General features: G+C 39.4%; 1 protein-coding gene across 13 annotated transcripts in view; it reads right to left on the reverse strand.

Annotated features, from left to right (window-relative positions):
* GCA (grancalcin) overlaps positions 1–17,610 on the reverse strand; it is a 49,498-nt gene that overhangs the window by 25,514 nt on the left and 6,374 nt on the right. For 2 of the 13 annotated variants that reach the window (XM_053908229.1, XM_053908197.1), the window contains 3 exons: positions 10,105–10,215; positions 9,019–9,156; positions 641–805 (listed from right to left, as the gene is read on the reverse strand). In XM_053908229.1, the coding sequence (XP_053764204.1) occupies positions 641–805; positions 9,019–9,138 (285 nt within the window). In that variant the 5' untranslated portion in view covers positions 9,139–9,156; positions 10,105–10,215. Of the gene's footprint in view, positions 1–640; positions 806–2,845; positions 3,986–9,018; positions 9,157–10,104; positions 10,219–10,320; positions 10,506–11,492; positions 11,597–13,514; positions 13,704–17,610 lie in introns of those variants that run through there. The other 11 variants (XM_053908230.1, XM_053908198.1, XM_053908199.1 and 8 more) reach the window with 10 other exon arrangements.

Raw genomic sequence — 17,610 nt, forward strand, 5'->3', positions numbered from 1 at the left:
CCAATTTGCTTTACCTTCAAGTCTCTCCCAAACTATTCACAATTGAAAAGTCTCCTTTTGACGCTCTGCCCCAGCTTCCTCAAGGAGATTTACACGTAGACCTCTTTCCCCCAATCCTCTTTGGCTCAGTCACCATGCAGCATACCACACTGTTTCCTCTTTCAGTGAAATGAACAATGGGTCAGGTATCATACTAACAGAGTTTTAAAAAAATGAAGTAATTATGACTACCCTCATCTCTGATCTCAAGAGAAAAATCAGTCTAGATAAGTTTAAATACAAATTTCATATACATTTAAAATGACACACTAAGTAACAGAGTTGACATTTCTTTTAAAAAGCAATCACTTCTTAAAACTGATATCTGTGGGGCACGTGGGAGGCTCAGTCAGTTAAGCATCGGATTTCAGCTCAGGTCATGATCTCACCATTCATGGGTTCGAGCGCTGCGTCGGGCTCTATGCTGACAGCTCAGGGCCTAGAGCCTGCCTTGGATTCTGTGTCTCCCTCTCTCTTTGCCCCTCCCCTGTTCTTTGTCTCTGTCCTTCTCCCTCAAAGATAAACAAACATTAAAAAAAATTTTAAAAACAAAAGCAAAAACAAAAACCCTGATATCTGTGCAATATATTTAGCATCTCACCTGTCCAGCAACAGCAGTGAAGTATGTCCACATGGGGTCTCCTGCTGAGGAATAACTGTCAGAATACGCTGGGTATCCACCGGGGAGCAGGTCTGGCCCTGTTCCTGGCATTGGTTGTCCTATCTGCAGCTGCATTCCTGGCATCTGACCGCTAAAGTTTCCAAACTATAAGAGTGAAAAAGGTTAAGATTATAAATGCAAACATTATTTGTTATCCACTAAAGTAATATTTATGAGTTGTCTACTGAAAAGCAAGGATAGAAAGAGTTCCTAAAAAGCAACCAAATTCACTGTCACAAAAGCTGTTTGCTAAAAAATCCTAGATATCTGGCATTACGACATAATTCAGTTCACTAATATGTTATCCGGCATCAAAGAAATGTAACAGAAGAAAGTACTCTCTAACCTTTAGGAACTTAGCAGATGAACATGACACACAATTTTTAAGTGTTTACCATCAACATCACTGAAATAAACAAAAAGCAATTTCACCTACAGTCAAACTAAGAAGTAGTATACCTCGGACACAGAAGAATACATGGTAAATACAACGAAATTGTGAACTAGTCATGGGCAACTGCATAAGGTGCAAACATCCTCTCCCCCAGAAAATATCCTTTTAAAAAGACACCAATAGGAGAACCAGGGTGACTCTGTCCGACTTTGGCCTCCGACTTTGGCTCAGGTCATGATCTCATGGTTTGTGAGTTCCAGTTGTGAGCCAGGCTCTGTGCTGACAGCTCAGAGCCTGGAGCCTCCTTTGGATTCTGTGTCTCCCTCTCTCTCTGCCCCTCCCCCACTCGTGCTGTCTCTATCTCTCATAAATAAACTTAAAAAAAATTTTTTTAAGACATCAATAAACAGATAAAGTGATAATTCCAACCACAGTCTTCAAAACTAGTAAGAATAGCAATACGAATACCGACAATAATAATGTACAGCTAATATTTACTGAAAGCTTTTTATAGGCCAGGTACTAAATACTTTCCGTTATGTGATTTGATTTTCCAACAACTTTATGAAGTATGAAAATACTATGTACGTTCTGCAGTTGAGGACCTAAAACTTAAAAGGTTTCCTAAACTAGTAAGAAGTAAGACCATGGTTAAAATGTAGATAGTCTGATGTTTGTTTCCTGCTACGGTATGGTTTCTCTCTACTTTTTTCACTTTGCAACTTGGTATACATTTTTAAAACCTCAGAGAGGCATTTTATTGAGCATTTTTATGAGTCTGGAGGAGAAAGAAGTATCGAGATTGTTCATTATTCCATTTTGAACAAAAATCTTGACCTGATCCTTGAAGGATGAGTAGAGACTGCCAGAATGAAAAGAAAAAAAGAATTCTAAATTGGGGGGAGGAGGAGAGTGAAAAAGGTAGGATACTACCAACAGTTTGAAGAACTGCATCACTAGATGTGTACAGGGCAAAGGTATGGAGGAAGCACTGGAACTCAGGAAATGCACTTCAAACTCCAGGAAATGCATGACTAGATCATGAAGCAATTAAGAAAGTAAATGGTAAATGTTAAAAGGATATAATGGATAAAAAACAAACAAAAATACATGGAGGTTTTTTTGTTTGTTTTGTTTTTTAAGTTACTTCTTTGAAGAGAAGAGACCAATAAAAGGCCAAATTTAGGAATTAAAAAGAGTATATAACCACAATTACAACTTCCAACTCTCAAAGGTGATTTAGGATAAACAGTTATGTAAGAAAAAGTAACCTAACCCTGACCACTTCCCCCTAAAAATCTAGAACAGATTGCCCTTGGTAGAATAGCAAAAATTAGGAGACTTTTAGCATACCTTATTTATTCATAAGCAACTTAAAGGGAAGAAAACAAGAAGTGGTCAAAAAATCGGAAAGAGGACGTGTAGCAAAACTGAGGAAGGTGTGGGTCCACCACAAAACATCACTGAACAGGAAAAGGGTGCTTTGGTTCCTCTAAACCAAGAAGGCAATTTCTAAAAGCACAACACATCCCTGGCTCCACAAGGAGCACCTAAGGTGCCCCTCAGGGACCAGAAAACCTGTGGCTCCCCGCTCCCCTTGACCCCAGCTTCCAGCACAGTGCAGTCTCAGCCCCGCTGAGTACGGGAGACTAGCCACGCGAAGCAGAGACAGAAGGCGGACCCCTCAGGCTGGCACCGCCCGCAGGGACGCTCCACCTTGCAGGGGCGGAGGCTGCGGAGAAGCGACTCACCCCTCCTCCGTATCCCGGGTAGGCCATGACGAGCTGAATAAGCGTCCCTCGTCACCCTTTGAGTCAGCGTCCGCCCAACTGGAAGAAAGGAGGAGGAACCGATGCAGATACAAGGCAGATGCAGAAGCAAGTGAGGCAGAAAGATGCGCTAGCCGCGGGGTTTACTTCCCTGCGACCGCCCCTTCCCGGAGTCGAACCCCGCCTTGCTCGGCTCCGATTGGCTGAGTCCCGTCCCTCGGTAGCCCAAGCTACCGAAACTCGAGCCTTCAAGGAATCTAATCCCACCCACCTCATCTCTGATTGGCTTCACGCACCCAGCCCCCCTCTTGCTCAGTTCCTATTGGCTCGCTCAGGTCTCGCGCTCTCTCCTCACCAAACTGCAGAGAAGGCTTTGCTCCGGTAACTTACTTACTCTCTTTTTGGCAAGGGTCTCCAGGTTGAAGTTTCCTTTTCCTGAGAACCCCTAAACCCGCCAGTCCATGGTTTCTTTTAGCCTACTCTTCCACTCTTTTGAGCTGTGCTTCCAAATATACATTTGTGAATTTCAAAACTTTCAGTTACTCACATTTATTTTTGCGTAATGTTGACGTCACATCATCAAACTTTGAAACCTTCATCATCTCTGCCCCAAGGGGAGTGCTTCTGAGCTAAAACCCACTTCATGCGAAATTTTACCAGGTTATTTGTAGTTTGATAGAGAAATGGCGAATAGAGTTGCCAGATTTGGCACATAAAAACACAGAATGTTCAGTTAAATTTCATTTTCAAATAAACAATGATTTTTTTTTTTAATGTATGCAGGTCCCAAATATCACACGAGATATACACTTATACTGAAACATTCGCTGTTTATACGTTAGTACACAGGATGGCCTGTATATTTTCTGGGAACTCTACCAATGACTCAACCTTTAGGCAAACTCTTCGGATATGCCCCTCAATTATATGCACCTAGCCAACAACTTTGTTTATATCACATGGTGAAAAAAGTTATTTTAATGTATTAAGTAACAGTATTTGATAGTTCTGCTATTCTCTGGAACTCAAATGAATTTTGTAGCTCTGGCTTTAAAAAGACCGTATGCACATACACACATGAGAGAACAGGATAGCTGTAGCTTTAGCTCAAAAATGGAAAAAAAAAAAAAAAAAAGAGGATGATATTAGATCTGAAGAATATGACAACCAATAAAATGTATCTTAACATTTTAAGGATGGGGGATGAGATTTAGACATATATTAGCAGAGGAAAACAACCTTGCAAAGCTGAGTAACAATTGCCCAGCTACACAACAAAGAAGAAACATACCTTCTGAAATTTTATCAGGAAGAGGCAGAGAGAAAGGAAGATTGCTAATGTACAGGAGACTCTTGAGAAAGTGTGTGTTTAGTTCCTCTAACACAATAAGAAATACTTTAGGCAATAAAGTTAAATTAGTGGCATAAATAAATAGATGATAAAACCTACTTGACAAAAGGAAAAACATATGACTGTTAAAGCATCAAGTGATAATGCATTACAAAGCAAAACAAATCATAGCAAGGTCTGATTCTAAATGATTAACTACATACTCAAATGCTCAGAAAGGATTGAGTGTTTTACATCTACAGTGTTAGTCTAAATCTCTGGTCAGAATTTTTGTGCATTTTTTTTTTCATCATAATAGACTGCGTTTGTATTGCATTTGTGTATATCAGGGATCAAGTCTCCTTAGCTCTCTTGCATTGCTACAAATCTACTTTCAAAGATAGGGATAGTATTTCCCTCAAGGGCAGAGAAATTTGTTGCAAGCTAACAAAGATACTCTCTCCTTCCAGGGCAAAGTTTGGGTAGGTTTGCTAGCAAGAAATTCCAAAACTTGCAGTTCCTCCATTCTGATACAAACTAACTGCTTGCACAGCACTTGCCTAGCAGGTCACGCTGGAGGGATTTGGGAGCATGAGGAATCTATGGGAGCCTGAAGCTCACACTGCCTGTTGTGCTATGAACAATAAAATCCTTTGTCTCTGACAGAGGAATCTCATGCATCTGCAACTTCTATGAAACTGTGACAGGCTACTTGTTGGCTTACAAGTGAGATAAAATGTCAAATCCTTCACAGTTCTTGGCAGTGGAGCTACAGAGCTACCTAGGGAAGTTCCTACTAAAGGGTAGCAGAAGATGCCGTTCCAAAATATGCCACTTTGGCGTAAGGATTATTTTGAATTGAAAGCAACTGAGAAGAAGCAGATACAAGAAAAGCTCCTGCCCTCCCTGCATTTGCCTAAAATCATGCCATAAATTTACAAAAGTGTCCTTCCTCCCTCTCTACCAGGAAGGACAAAGATGATTCCTGCGACAACTTAGACCCTTATCAATGGAGAAGATGCAGACATAAATCTGCATAACAAATCTTACACTTGATTACACTGCTTTTCCAGGTAACCTCCCCACAACTAGTCTCCCCCTCACCTTTCTTCCTTTTCTCTTTAGCTGAAAATGGTATCTAAGCTTGAATCACCTCTGAAAGTTATTAATTTTTCCCTGGGTATCTCCCATGTATACGTGAAGATACATGTTATTAAACATCTGGGTTTATTCTGTTGGTAATCTGTTTTTTATTACAGGGGTGTCAGCCAAGAACTCAGAAAGGTAAAAGGAGAATTACTTTACCTCTTGTACAGAACACCACTGTCTGCAGCATCTCTCTAAACCTAGTACTTCAAATTATAAGTTTTCTAGTATAGGAATTTAAAAATTCAAATGAGCCCATAAAGAGGTTTTTTTTAAGTATATAGTAATGAAAATTTACCTCCATGATTCAGTTAGTATTGTATGACCAATGTCGTTTTATGAAAATGTAAAAACACAATGTTTTGTAAAAAAAAAAAAAAAATGTAGAACATTACATTTCTAAAATGTAAAAAAAAAAACTTCCAATTTTAAATTATACATTTTCTTTTCTGAAAACACTCCATTAATCTATAAAAATAGCTGCTTACAGAGTGAATACTGTGTAACAGGCACTGTGTGCTGTGATGAGCTGTTGCTCAAAACAGCTCCATCAGGTATATACTATTATTATCTCCATTTCACAAATGTGAAAAGTATGGTGGAAAACTGTGTATCACTTGCCCAGAGTTGCATAGTTGGTAGCAAAGCTGAGATTAGAACTCAGGCCACCTTGGCTGCAGAATGTAATCTCTAACAATGCATTTTCCCTTCCCTGCCCACTCCCTACCGTATCATTTTAAAATACAGTAAAAATGATTTACACTATAGGAGAAAATGGTTTAAGGAGTAGAAAAACAGCACACCAATAACTAGACAAGTAGACAAGAAAATTCATTGTTTTGACTAAGATGAGCCAATCAAATTACTTCTCTTACACAAGATACAAGTTTTCTGGTGAGCATTGAGCTTTCATGATTATGTCTACTTATGGTATTTCTTCCTAATCTTCTTGAACTTTGGTCTTACCATAAATTTAGATATTAAACTAACCAGTAAAATACAAACACTGAATTAATAATGTTTTCCTTTCCTATCTGTTGCTACCTCATTTTTCTTTCCCTCTATACAGGGGGGTGGGGGAGTAGGGAGTAGGGATAGGAGAGACAGGGACATAAGCGCCAAGTGTAAAATTTTAATGCTCCTCGGAAAACTTCAGTTGCACAGCCAAAGGCTACCTCTCTCACAGAATTTATTTATATATGCTAAATACTATAACAAGACATACCGACTAATGAAAAACAACATTACAGGAGCTTATTTTATATCATTAAGAAATTTCACTTAGACTGATTCATTTATTCAAAAAATTATTGAACATCTATAATGTGGCAATGGTTTAAATAAGAAAAAAAATACACCAGGGTTGGAGGAAGTTTTGTACTTCTGGACGTTACATTCTGGCAGAGAGAACAAACAAAAAGTGAAGACAATAAATCAAGTCTGTGGTATGTTAGGAGAGGATAAGTGCTGTGGAACAAAAGGAAAACAAAAGCTGGGTTGGGGGAGTAAGGTGACAGAGCAGGTTGCTCAAGGTAACCTCATTGAGAAGGTGAAGTTTGAGCAAAGACTTGACCTGAGTAAGTTAGACATGTAGTAACCTGCAGGAAGAATGTTCCAGCAGAACTAGAGCTACAGTTCTAAGGCAGAAGCCTTCTGACCTGTCAGAGAACAGCAAGGAGGCCAGTGAGTCTGGTGTGGATGGAGCCAGAGGGAAAGTCTAATAATGGTTACAGAGGAGGGGGAATGGGGCAGGTCACCCTGGGCCTTTATTAGGCATTGTAAAGACTTTATACTCTGGGTGAGATTAAGAACCCACTGAGGGTTTGGGGCCTTAGCAGAATATAATATGATTTAATTTGTAAAAGATCACTCTTCCAGCTGTGTTGACAATAGACTGAAGGGGGTTAGCATAGAAGCAAGGAGATCCAGGGGCTCCTGGGTGGCTCAGTCAGTTGAGCGTCCGACTTCAGCTCAGGTCATGATCTCGAGGTCTGTGGGTTCGAGCCCTGTGTCAGGCTCTGTGCTGACAGCTTGGAGCCTGGAGCCTGCTTCGGATTCTGTGTCTCCCTCTCTCTCTACCCCTCCCCCGCTCATGCTCTGTCTCTCTCTCTCTCTCTGTCAAAATGGATAAACATTAAAAAAATTAAAAAAAAAAAAAAAGCAAGGAGATCTGATAGCAATCTGTTGGTAATTTAGAGATGGTGGTGTTTACCAGGGTTAGCAGCTGAGATGGGAGATGTGGTGAAATTATTTTTTATTTTTAAGGTAAGGTACTGATGTTTTCGATTTGCCCTTTATTTATTTATTTTTTTTGTTAATGTTTATTTATTTTTGAGAGTGAGACAGACAGAGTGCAAGCTGGGGAGGGGCAGAGAGAGAGGGAGACACAGAATCTGAAGCAGGCTCCAGGCTCTAGGCTCTGAGCTGTCAGCACAGAGCCCGACACAGGGCTCGAACCCACAGTGAGATCGTGACCTGTGCTGAAATCAGACGCTTAACCGACTGAGCCACCCAGGTGCCCCTAGATTTGCCCTTTAATGACATGGTGATAAATAACTCTCTCCTTGACCAAACTCTAGCCGGGTTCTTCTGAGCTCTCTTCTTGACTAAGCCTTAATCCTGACCTATAAAGAATTGAACAAACACTAACATAGTTTGACAGCTCCAGGCTGCATCCCTAGGATGACTGTAGCTCCCTTTAAGGTACTTATCTGAGAGAACTCAAGCCTGCCAAAAGAATTTACTGTTTGTTCCAGCCAACATCTGAAGATCGGGCCTACTCTCCTAGTCTCTGTGAGAGGGTAGGAGCCTAACTTGGAGAAACGCCAGCAGACAAACCCAGATGTGTTTCACATCGACTAAACCCCTCTTACTGCTTTTTGTAATTTTTCTTTTTCCTGACACTATAAAGCCCCCACTTACTCCTTTCCTATTCTCTCACTCTCCCTTTTAAATACCCTGTCACTTCTGTACAAATCAAAGTTGAATTCCATCCACTCTGGACATTTTTCCCCATTATTGTTATTGTAAATATTTCCCTATTATTTAGTATAAATAGTATATTATGGATTAAAATCATCCTTAGCACTTTAACTAGTCTTGCTTTGTTTATCTTTGCCAATGGTAAAGACCAAGGAAGAGTTGTTTGGGGTGGCCAAATCAAAACGCAATATGGTACATGTGAGACTTGGGATGTCTGTGAAACTAGGTGATAGTGTGAGGTAGGTTGTTGATCTAAGAGGCTGGATGGAGTGAACAGCTTAGCTAGTGATGGTTCGTACCAACCACCCAGCATCTGTATCTTAATGAACCTTGCTATTCTCCACTTGTTACATATGCAGCAACTGTTGGGAGGTAGGGAAGAACTTGGTGGGACGTGGAAGGTATTCCTCCAAAGTGGTCTTAAAGTGAAAATTAATTGCTAATGCTGGCGATGAAATAAGAGGAGCCCAAGAAATGAATACCCCTTACATCATTTTCCTAGAAATTAATAACAGAAATAGATTTATGACCTAGTAGATAAAAGGTATAGCTTATTACATATGCAAAATGATTCTGGCAAATTTTAAGTCCATGTAGTTTGAGAAACTACACACACACACAATGTCTCAGCTCATGCTGCCATAACAAAACACCATAGACTGGCTGGCCTAAAGAACAGGAGGAGTTTATTTCTCACAATTCTGGAAACTGAAGGTCCAAGATCAAGGTGCCGGCAGGGGCAGTGTCTGGTCAGAACTCTCTCCTTGGGTTGCAGATGGCCGCCTTCTTGCTGTATCCACACATGGTTCTTCCTCATTCTTGCTCTGTCCTCTGACTATGTGGGTGGAGAGAGACAGAGGAAGTAAGTTCTCTGTTGTCTCTTCTTATAAGGGCATTACTCCCATCGTGAGAGTTATACCTTCCTCATCTCATCTAAACCTAATTACCATCCAATGATTCCCAATATCATTACACTGGGGCTTAGGGCTTCAACAAATGAATTTTAGGGGGGCACAGTTCCATCTATATAGCACACCAAATCTGGAAGGTGAGGAAGAGGAAATATGTCCATACGTTAGTCATAACGTCCACTGTTGTGTCATCACCTTAGATCTGCCCTAGTATTTGTTTATCTATTTTATGCTAAAATGTATTCATACAGATTTCATGCCATGGTTTTAATTGATATACATGCAATAATTGTCATACTTTTTGAGGAAACTATTTATTGTTTTTATGGAATAACATATTGTATGGAATAATGAAGGCTCTGTGTATTATTTGTACAAGGCATAAAAATGTGACAGTATAAAATGAAACTATCCAGTAACAATTTTATTATAAAACTATTGCAAGTGCCTAAGGGTTAATGCCCACTAGTGAGGACAGAGAAAAATAAGCTTCACAAATAAGACAGAACTAAATATTATTTGTCTTTTATTACTGAGACCAGCCACTTGACAAACTGCCCTTATTCAGCTAAGCTTTCAACAACAGTTTTTCTGTTTCTAATTTCCGTAACATTAAGTACTCTTTTGGCAGAAGCACAAACTCAAAAGCAATTTAAAAAAGAGTAATGCATATATGAAAAGTGTCAACAGGGCTCTTCAGAGAGGTGAAGAATGGTAGTTTCGTAATACATACTTCCTCACTTGGATCATCAGGCACTATTAAGCAATCTAGATTCAATGCAAACTTCTTGAGAAATTCTAAAACTGTATCTAAAATGTTGACCACAAAATGTGTCCACAAAAAAATCCTCAAAAACAGCTGCAATACTTACGCGCCTAGGTGGCTCAGTCAAGTGAACATCCAACTCTTGATCTCAGCTCAGGTCTTGATCTCAGGGTCGTGAGTTCAAGCCCCACATTGGACTCCACACTTGGCGTGGAGCCTACTTAAAAAAGAAAGAAAGTAAAAGAGCAAGCTGCAATACTGATTAATAACCTTGATAAAATAATCTGTTACTCAGGAAATGTTGGAAAAATACCCACCTTACATGTTAAATCCAGGTTTCATGCTTGTGAATATCAATTAGACTCCATATTAATAACATGGGATCATATACTTTCAAAATTATAGAAATATAGAAAAAACTAATGTTGACTGAATACTTATTTTAGCTGGTGCTTATCCTTGGTTAGTAACTTGCTCACATACAATGGAAATTAAGTTAGAGTAGTCCTGTTACAAAAAAACAAAAATATTTTGATCAAAAACATAAAAGTGCTTAAACACATTACAGACTAAAAGCTGAGATCATTCCATTTCTACACTAATGCTTAGTTGTTTTGCATATGTGTGAAGATAAGATTGCCCCTCTCTCTCATCAATGTGAAACTATTGGTAAGAATAAGACCCAGTAATAGAAATTTTAACAACTACAACCTATTTATTTATATAGCACATGACGCTTTTCATAGCTATTTTGGACATTATCATATTTGAGTTTCCTCCAAATCTTGTGAAATTAGTAGCACCAATTATATTTTAAGAGGAAACTAAGATAGTAATAAGTTGAATTATGGAGGGAGACACAGATCGAAAGAGTTGCAAAATATTTTTAAAACAAAACATGACCTGATTTATTCATGTTTGGAAAATGACAACCTACAGTGCTCCTATAGTTTTGAATGAATGAATGAATGAATATATGAATGAAGTCCCATGCTTAGAGCTTTTTATGTTGCTTAAACTAAGAATTAAACTGGGTAGGGGCGCCTGGGTGGCTCAGTCAGTTAAGCGTCCGACTTCAGCTCAGGTCACAATCTCGCGGTCCGTGAGTTCCAGCCCCGCATCAGGCTCTGGGCTGATGGCTCAGAGCCTGGAGCCTGCTTCCGGTTCTGTGTTTTCCTCTCTCTCTGCCCCTCCCCCGTTCATGCTCTGTCTCTCTCTGTCCCAAAAATAAATAAAAACGTTAAAAAACAATTAAAAAAAAAAGAATTAAACTGGGTAGAACTTTATTGCTTGAGTTATCCTAAATTAAAAACTGAACTAAATAAAAAGAAAAAAAAAATTGGTGCTCTCTGTGTATATAGTCCCTGAGGTTGGGATTATGATATATACTAACATTGATGAGGACTCATGATCACAAATGGTGTCAGGAGCAACCTGGGTAGGTGTAACAAGCCCAGCTAATGCCCCATCCAAGATTTGCTTCATTTCACCTACCTCGGACATTTGTTTTGCTCTCCTGCCTTTAGCCAAAAAACTCAGTCGCTGCCATATCCATCAGAAAACAGCAGATGGCACACTCAAGCATAGTAATTGAGAAACTGCAATAAAGTCACCATTTACAAAGGTGTTAATACAGTTAAGATTCCCCAAAAAGGGATGATGGGGCATCTCAGAGCAAGCTACGATGAGAATCCATTACTGCCCTTAGGATGAGAGGGCAGGGCAAAGAAGCAGTGTTGAAACCTAAAGAGAGTAGCTATACAGAGACAGCCATCTGACACATGACCTTTAGTAGAGGGATACATGATGAACTACACAGAAGGGAGCTGAGGGAACAAATACTACAACCTCACTCTTTTCCCTGTCTCTGATCACCTGTCAGTGCTTCCACTGGCTGATCTCAATCAGAAGCCAGAGGGAAAGAGAGTTCATGGATGCAGTCCATAAAGGTCAGCATCCCAGGGCACAGTGCAAAATAGAGGGTAGAGCATGGGTCTTCAGGAACAAGTGGAAAATATCATGCATGTTGAAGAAAAAGAAATTCCACAACTTACACTTACAATCCTGACAGAATTTGACAACTTTTCAATGAGAAACTCAACCCATTTAATTTTTCTGTAAGGTAAGGCAAAAATCCAGGCAAACTGCATACAACAAATATTTATAGAATAATTATATTGAATGGTGAATTAAATCCAAAGGGATGATTAAACAAATAGGCTATATAGAAGGTGGGGAGAAGGAGGGAGATAGAGGAAGAGACAGAGATAGAAAAGATAGAAAGAGAGAGAGAGAGCGAACATGAACGTAAGTTTTTATTCAGCCACCATGATTCTAGTAAAGGAGAATGTAACCTAGCAACAGAAGCTTTACAAAACGGTTTGCTCATAAATTGTTGAAAATGGTAGTGATATCAGAATGCATAATTAAATAAAGAGAAGTTACCAAAACGCTGACTGGGGACAGAGAGAACTAATATCTAAGTAGATGGGTAAGAAAGATCAAGTGGTTTGTGGGGTGCCTGGGTGGCTCAGTCGGTTGAGCGACCGACTTTGGATCAGGTCGTGATTTCACGGTTTGTGAGTTTGAGCCCCGTGTCCGGCTCTGTGCTGACAGCCCAGAGCCTGGAGCCTGCTTTGGATTCTGTGTCTCCCTCTGTCTCTGCCCCTCCCCCACTCATGCTCTGTCTCTCTCTGTCTCATAAATAAACATTAAAAAAAATTGAAAGAAAGATCACGTGGTTCTTAATATTCAAATTCTGATGTAAAACCTTTCTACACATTATTTTAAATAAATATTCACATAAAGTGAAAACTGTTTAGAAGGAAACAAAACTAATTTTTGCTGGAAAAGCATGTGCCTAAAATAGATCTTTTTCAGTCTAAATTTGAAAAAAAGTAAGTATAATCTCAACCTTGCAGGAAAACATTTATCTTTAAGTTTGTGACCCTATCATAGTTTTTCAATAATGAAAAAAACAGCCGATACTTAGATCAATTTTGGTATTTCCTCCTGATTGATATTTGGTAATATTTATGTATAAAACTATCAGCTAACCACATCATGTGGTTAATACCAATAAATTAATTACCAATGTCATAAATTAATACCAATGTCAGAGTTAGGATAATTTCTCTTTATCACTACTGATTTCATTTATTTACACACACATTGCGAGTTCAAGGGAATACGTTAATTGGTGTATGTACTATATTTTCTTATTTTCTGTATTCCTGACTCTCAGGCATCTGGGGCCTCTCCGCCTCGCGAGAGACTGGCCCTCTTAGAGACAGGCAATTCTTAGAGATAGCAAATGACTCAACTGTCATACGTAAACTAGGCAATCCACAGTCCCTGCCCTAAACTACCTCCTTTCTGGGCTCTTTCACCCCAAAGGACAGTACTTCTCTGCATTAATCTCCCCGGGGCTGGACAACAGGCAGCTAGAGATAACCTCCCTGCCCAGAGCCCTCTAAAATTATTCAAACTCGTCAATTCTAACCCTACCTACCTTACCTCGCATTGCCTTTCCCATAGAAACCACAATCAAGGTTTCTGCCCATGCTTCCCTTGTTCCCTCTGCCTCTTGACTGACCCTGTCATTTCTCTATGTGGTCCTCCATGGGTGATGTGCCCCTCTTCTTGGAAATTATAACAAACTGTTTTTCCAATGGCAGTCACCTCTGATCTGTTGGCTTTACCATACTGGAAAAATAAGAAAATTTACATGTTAAAACAGTTGGTACTAGTCATTATTGTTTATGCTAACGCCTAAAAGAACTGGGCAATAAATAGTTTAGAGCTTTATAATTGACTCCAAGTTCATCTTCTGGCTCTGTGACATTGGGCAATGTAATAAAACTTTTATGAATCTTGGTTCCTCCTCTGGAAAATGGGGATATTCCCTTCTAGAAGATCCATTAGTCCCCTTTATGTTGTTCTCTGCTTTTATAAAATAAGTCTATACCAAATTATCTTTATCTTTATCTTCCCATTGGGAAATATAGATTACCTACCTTTTCTTTTATCTGTTAAAAATTCTATATATCGTTCATAGTTGCGATTTTACTTAATTGATACCAGCCAAATCGGTTCTGACACAGTTAATATTGACAGTAAAAACCCCACAAGGTGGCGGCAGAGGAAACACAATTATAAGCAGGTTGTATACAAGAGCCTGAGGAGGGAAGCAAGGTCTGGCTTCCCCTTTCTGAATACCTTTCTGAGAATGGGGAGATACAGCCGAATGTCAACCACTTGGCCTGGGCTGCTTTGAGTCTGCCACCTCCTCAGAGAGTCACTTGTCATCAAAGTTCCAGGCACTTCATGAGCCACAGGCAGTTCTTGGGCCCACCTGAGAACCTGGGTCAGCTTTTGGAATTCATTTTGTGAAGAAGCTCAAGTTTTCTCTACAATTCATTGTGGCATTCCACAAATATTAAATGTTAATATTATTCTTAATTCCTTTTTTTAAAGTTTATTTATTTATTTTGAGAGAGAGTGCAGGAGGGGCAGAGAGAGAGGGGAGAGAGACAGAGTCCCAAGCAGGCTCCATACTGTCAGCACAGAGCCTGATGTGGGGTTCGAACTCACGAATGAGATCATGACCTAAGCCAAAACCAAGAGTTGGCCGCTTAACCAACTGAGCCACCCAGGCGCCCCAAATATTATTCTTAATTCCTAATCAATGACATACAGCACATTTATGTGCACATAACTAGTCTGTTCCTGAAAAAGAAAATATTTATAAAATGTATTAAATCAAACACCACTCGCAATCAATGCTTGCAGCCTTATTTACATTTATCCATCTATTAAAATCATAAATCCTTCATCTTGAAATATTTTTAAGTGCATCACTTGTAGTAATAAAATAATTTGGACCGCTCTGTAACTAAAAACAAATTCCCACATAGCACAATATGTCTCTCTTGAATCTTTTACTGCATTGGAGGAGAAAGAATCAATGAATTAACACCATCTGTGCTAACTAAGTTCCAAAATTTTTGCACCAGTTCTAAAGGTTGGGAAGGACTATGCAAACTCCCCTAAGTCTATACACCTTCAACACAAATATGCATTAGAAACAAGCAAATGCAATGCACAAACACATGTCCTAATTAGGAATTTAAAGGAGAAAGATTAAATCATTTTAGCAGGAATCAGGAAATATTTTACAAAAGTATTTTTAAGATATTTTAAAATATTTAAAAAAGTAAATCATAAGTTGTACAAATATGAAATCATTACACATTTTAGGATCATTTGCTTTATAAAATGTGGTATCATTTGCAGCCTAAGTGAATTGGTGTGTCATTCTTTGAGTCACTGACTGATTCTACTCATGCCTTCTTTCACTTATAACAAGCGTAGAAGTCCCTTTCCGTCCCTCAACAAAGTCCCTTTCCCTCCCTCAACAATATGATATATTGTTTCAGAACTTGCCCAAATTTTCTCATATGTGGTTCTGTGAAAAAATGGCTGGGGCAAAGGCAGCTGCCCAGCCTAAACTCAGAGTTTTGACTTGTTGGGAGACAGTTCAAGAAGGCTGTACTACTTGGGGCACCTGAGTGGCTCAGTCGGTTGAACACTGGACTCTTGATTTTGGCTCAGGTTGTGGGATTGACTCCCGTGTAGAGCTCCACACTGGTCATGAAGGCTGCTTGGGATTCTCTCCCTCTCTCTCTGTCCCCTCCCCTCTTGAGCTCTCTCTTCTTCTCTCTATAAAATGAAAAAAAGAAGTCTCTGGTACAATATTTCTATTTCTTTAAAGAATTCTTTATACGTCATGTTCTGGTCTTTGTGGAATTTTTTTCTCACAACAATTTTTTTTTTTTAAAGGAGTCTCTTGACCTAGTCATGGCCTTGAGGTCATCAGGGATTAGCCACTGTCATATTCAAAATCATGCCTTTTATCAGGCAAAAGTTAATGTCCCTTGTCTTCCTCAGAAGAAATTGTGTCAGGGATGCCAGAAAGACTTGAGGTGAGGCCTATTTAAAACTTGATTCCTTGGACCAGAGGAAAGTCCTTACTGTAGTTGATTGTACAAATAGATATTCGTGGACTGTTTAGCATGACCACCAGATTCTCTGACACCACCAGTGTGCTTTTCTACTCCAAATGTACCTCTAGTCTTAGTCCCAAAGTATAAAGTGTATAAAAGATGATCTGCTGTCTTTGGAGTAGGAGTGGGGCCCAGAGCCTTGCGCACTGAGCCTCTCTCCATACCCCTCTAAGGTATCACTATGTCATATTAAGTTTCCTCAAAGTACAGTTTGAATATTAGTCACCAAGGGTATGACAGACTTGGAATAACAGTGGCTACACAATGGAGCTTTATTGGGTGTGAAACTTGGATTTCCTGATAGTCTTCCTAATTTCCCTCTTAATGGTAGAAGAAGTATAAGAAATTCCAGTTGCTTAACATAAGGAAGACAGTTGTTTTGAACCAGAGGGGTCGCTGATTCTCTTTGCTGAACCAATGGGTTGGGGACTACCCAGAGCCTAGGTAACAGTTAGGTGTAAGATAAGCTAAAATTCCTCTAACGTCACTCAGGTTCAGATTTTCTGCCCTTGTTTGTTACTTTCCAGTTCACACACATTAGATGACCTTTTTAGTTGAATTTATATATGATCCATTTTTTTTCAAATATCTGCTGGAGATTTACATTCTGAAGTGTTCACAGTGCTACTGCCATGAAGGTATGTATTTTCTGTGATGTAGAATACATTTCATTTGTTCTAGGCAAATATCTGACAGTGTCCAGGTCAATGGATTTGGTAGACGAATGTTGCAAACTACATTTCTCAGAACAAAGTGCTGAAAATATATGTTCATTTATATCTTGGCTTTAGCTAAACTGAATGGGAATGACCCAGGAAGTACACAAAGCACAGCTGAGTTTTTCATATTCACCTGGGTAGCCTAGGAAACTACTTACCTACTCACTAAAATTTATCTGTAACCCCCAAATCATTACTTTTGAGGAATCATTGGTGGATCTGTGCAGAGTAGCGAAAAATTTGAATAACCTGATGCGGATGTTCCCAGCCGAGGCTGAACAAGGCGAAGTTTTCCCTTCTTGTTTCAGCTCTCATACTATGAACAAGTGTCCTTTTCATGGTATATTTAGTGCCGATTTTTTGCATTTTTGTGCTTTTTGTTGGTGATTTCACTGTTTAAAATGACTCCAAGCAGAGTCCTGAAGTGTTATCTGGTGTTTCCAAGCACAGGAAAACTGTGATGCATCTCACAGAGAAAATGTGCATTGGATAAGCTTCCCTCAGGTATGAGTTATAGTGCTGTTCAGCGTGAGTTCAATGTTAACGAATCAACAGTACATATTACATAAGGTGTCTTTAAACAGCAACACACACAAATCAAGGTTATATATTGATTCGTTTTTAAAATGTTGTGAGCAGAGTGTGACCTCATTCTGCATATCCCCAAGAGCAGTGGTTCTGTATTCAGTGATTCAGTACAACTTTATAGTACAAAACTATCATGAATAATGAGACTCTGCTGGACTCAGCCAGCACTAGGCTAGCAGAGGCCCTAACACCTCGTCCTCACCTCTGGCTGGAGAGCAGAATCACAAGTGGAATTGAAAG

Source organism: Panthera pardus, unplaced genomic scaffold (assembly GCF_024362965.1).
Source record: "Panthera pardus isolate Hobbes unplaced genomic scaffold, ASM2436296v1 HiC_scaffold_10, whole genome shotgun sequence".
In the NCBI taxonomy this organism is placed as follows: domain Eukaryota; kingdom Metazoa; phylum Chordata; class Mammalia; order Carnivora; family Felidae; genus Panthera; species Panthera pardus.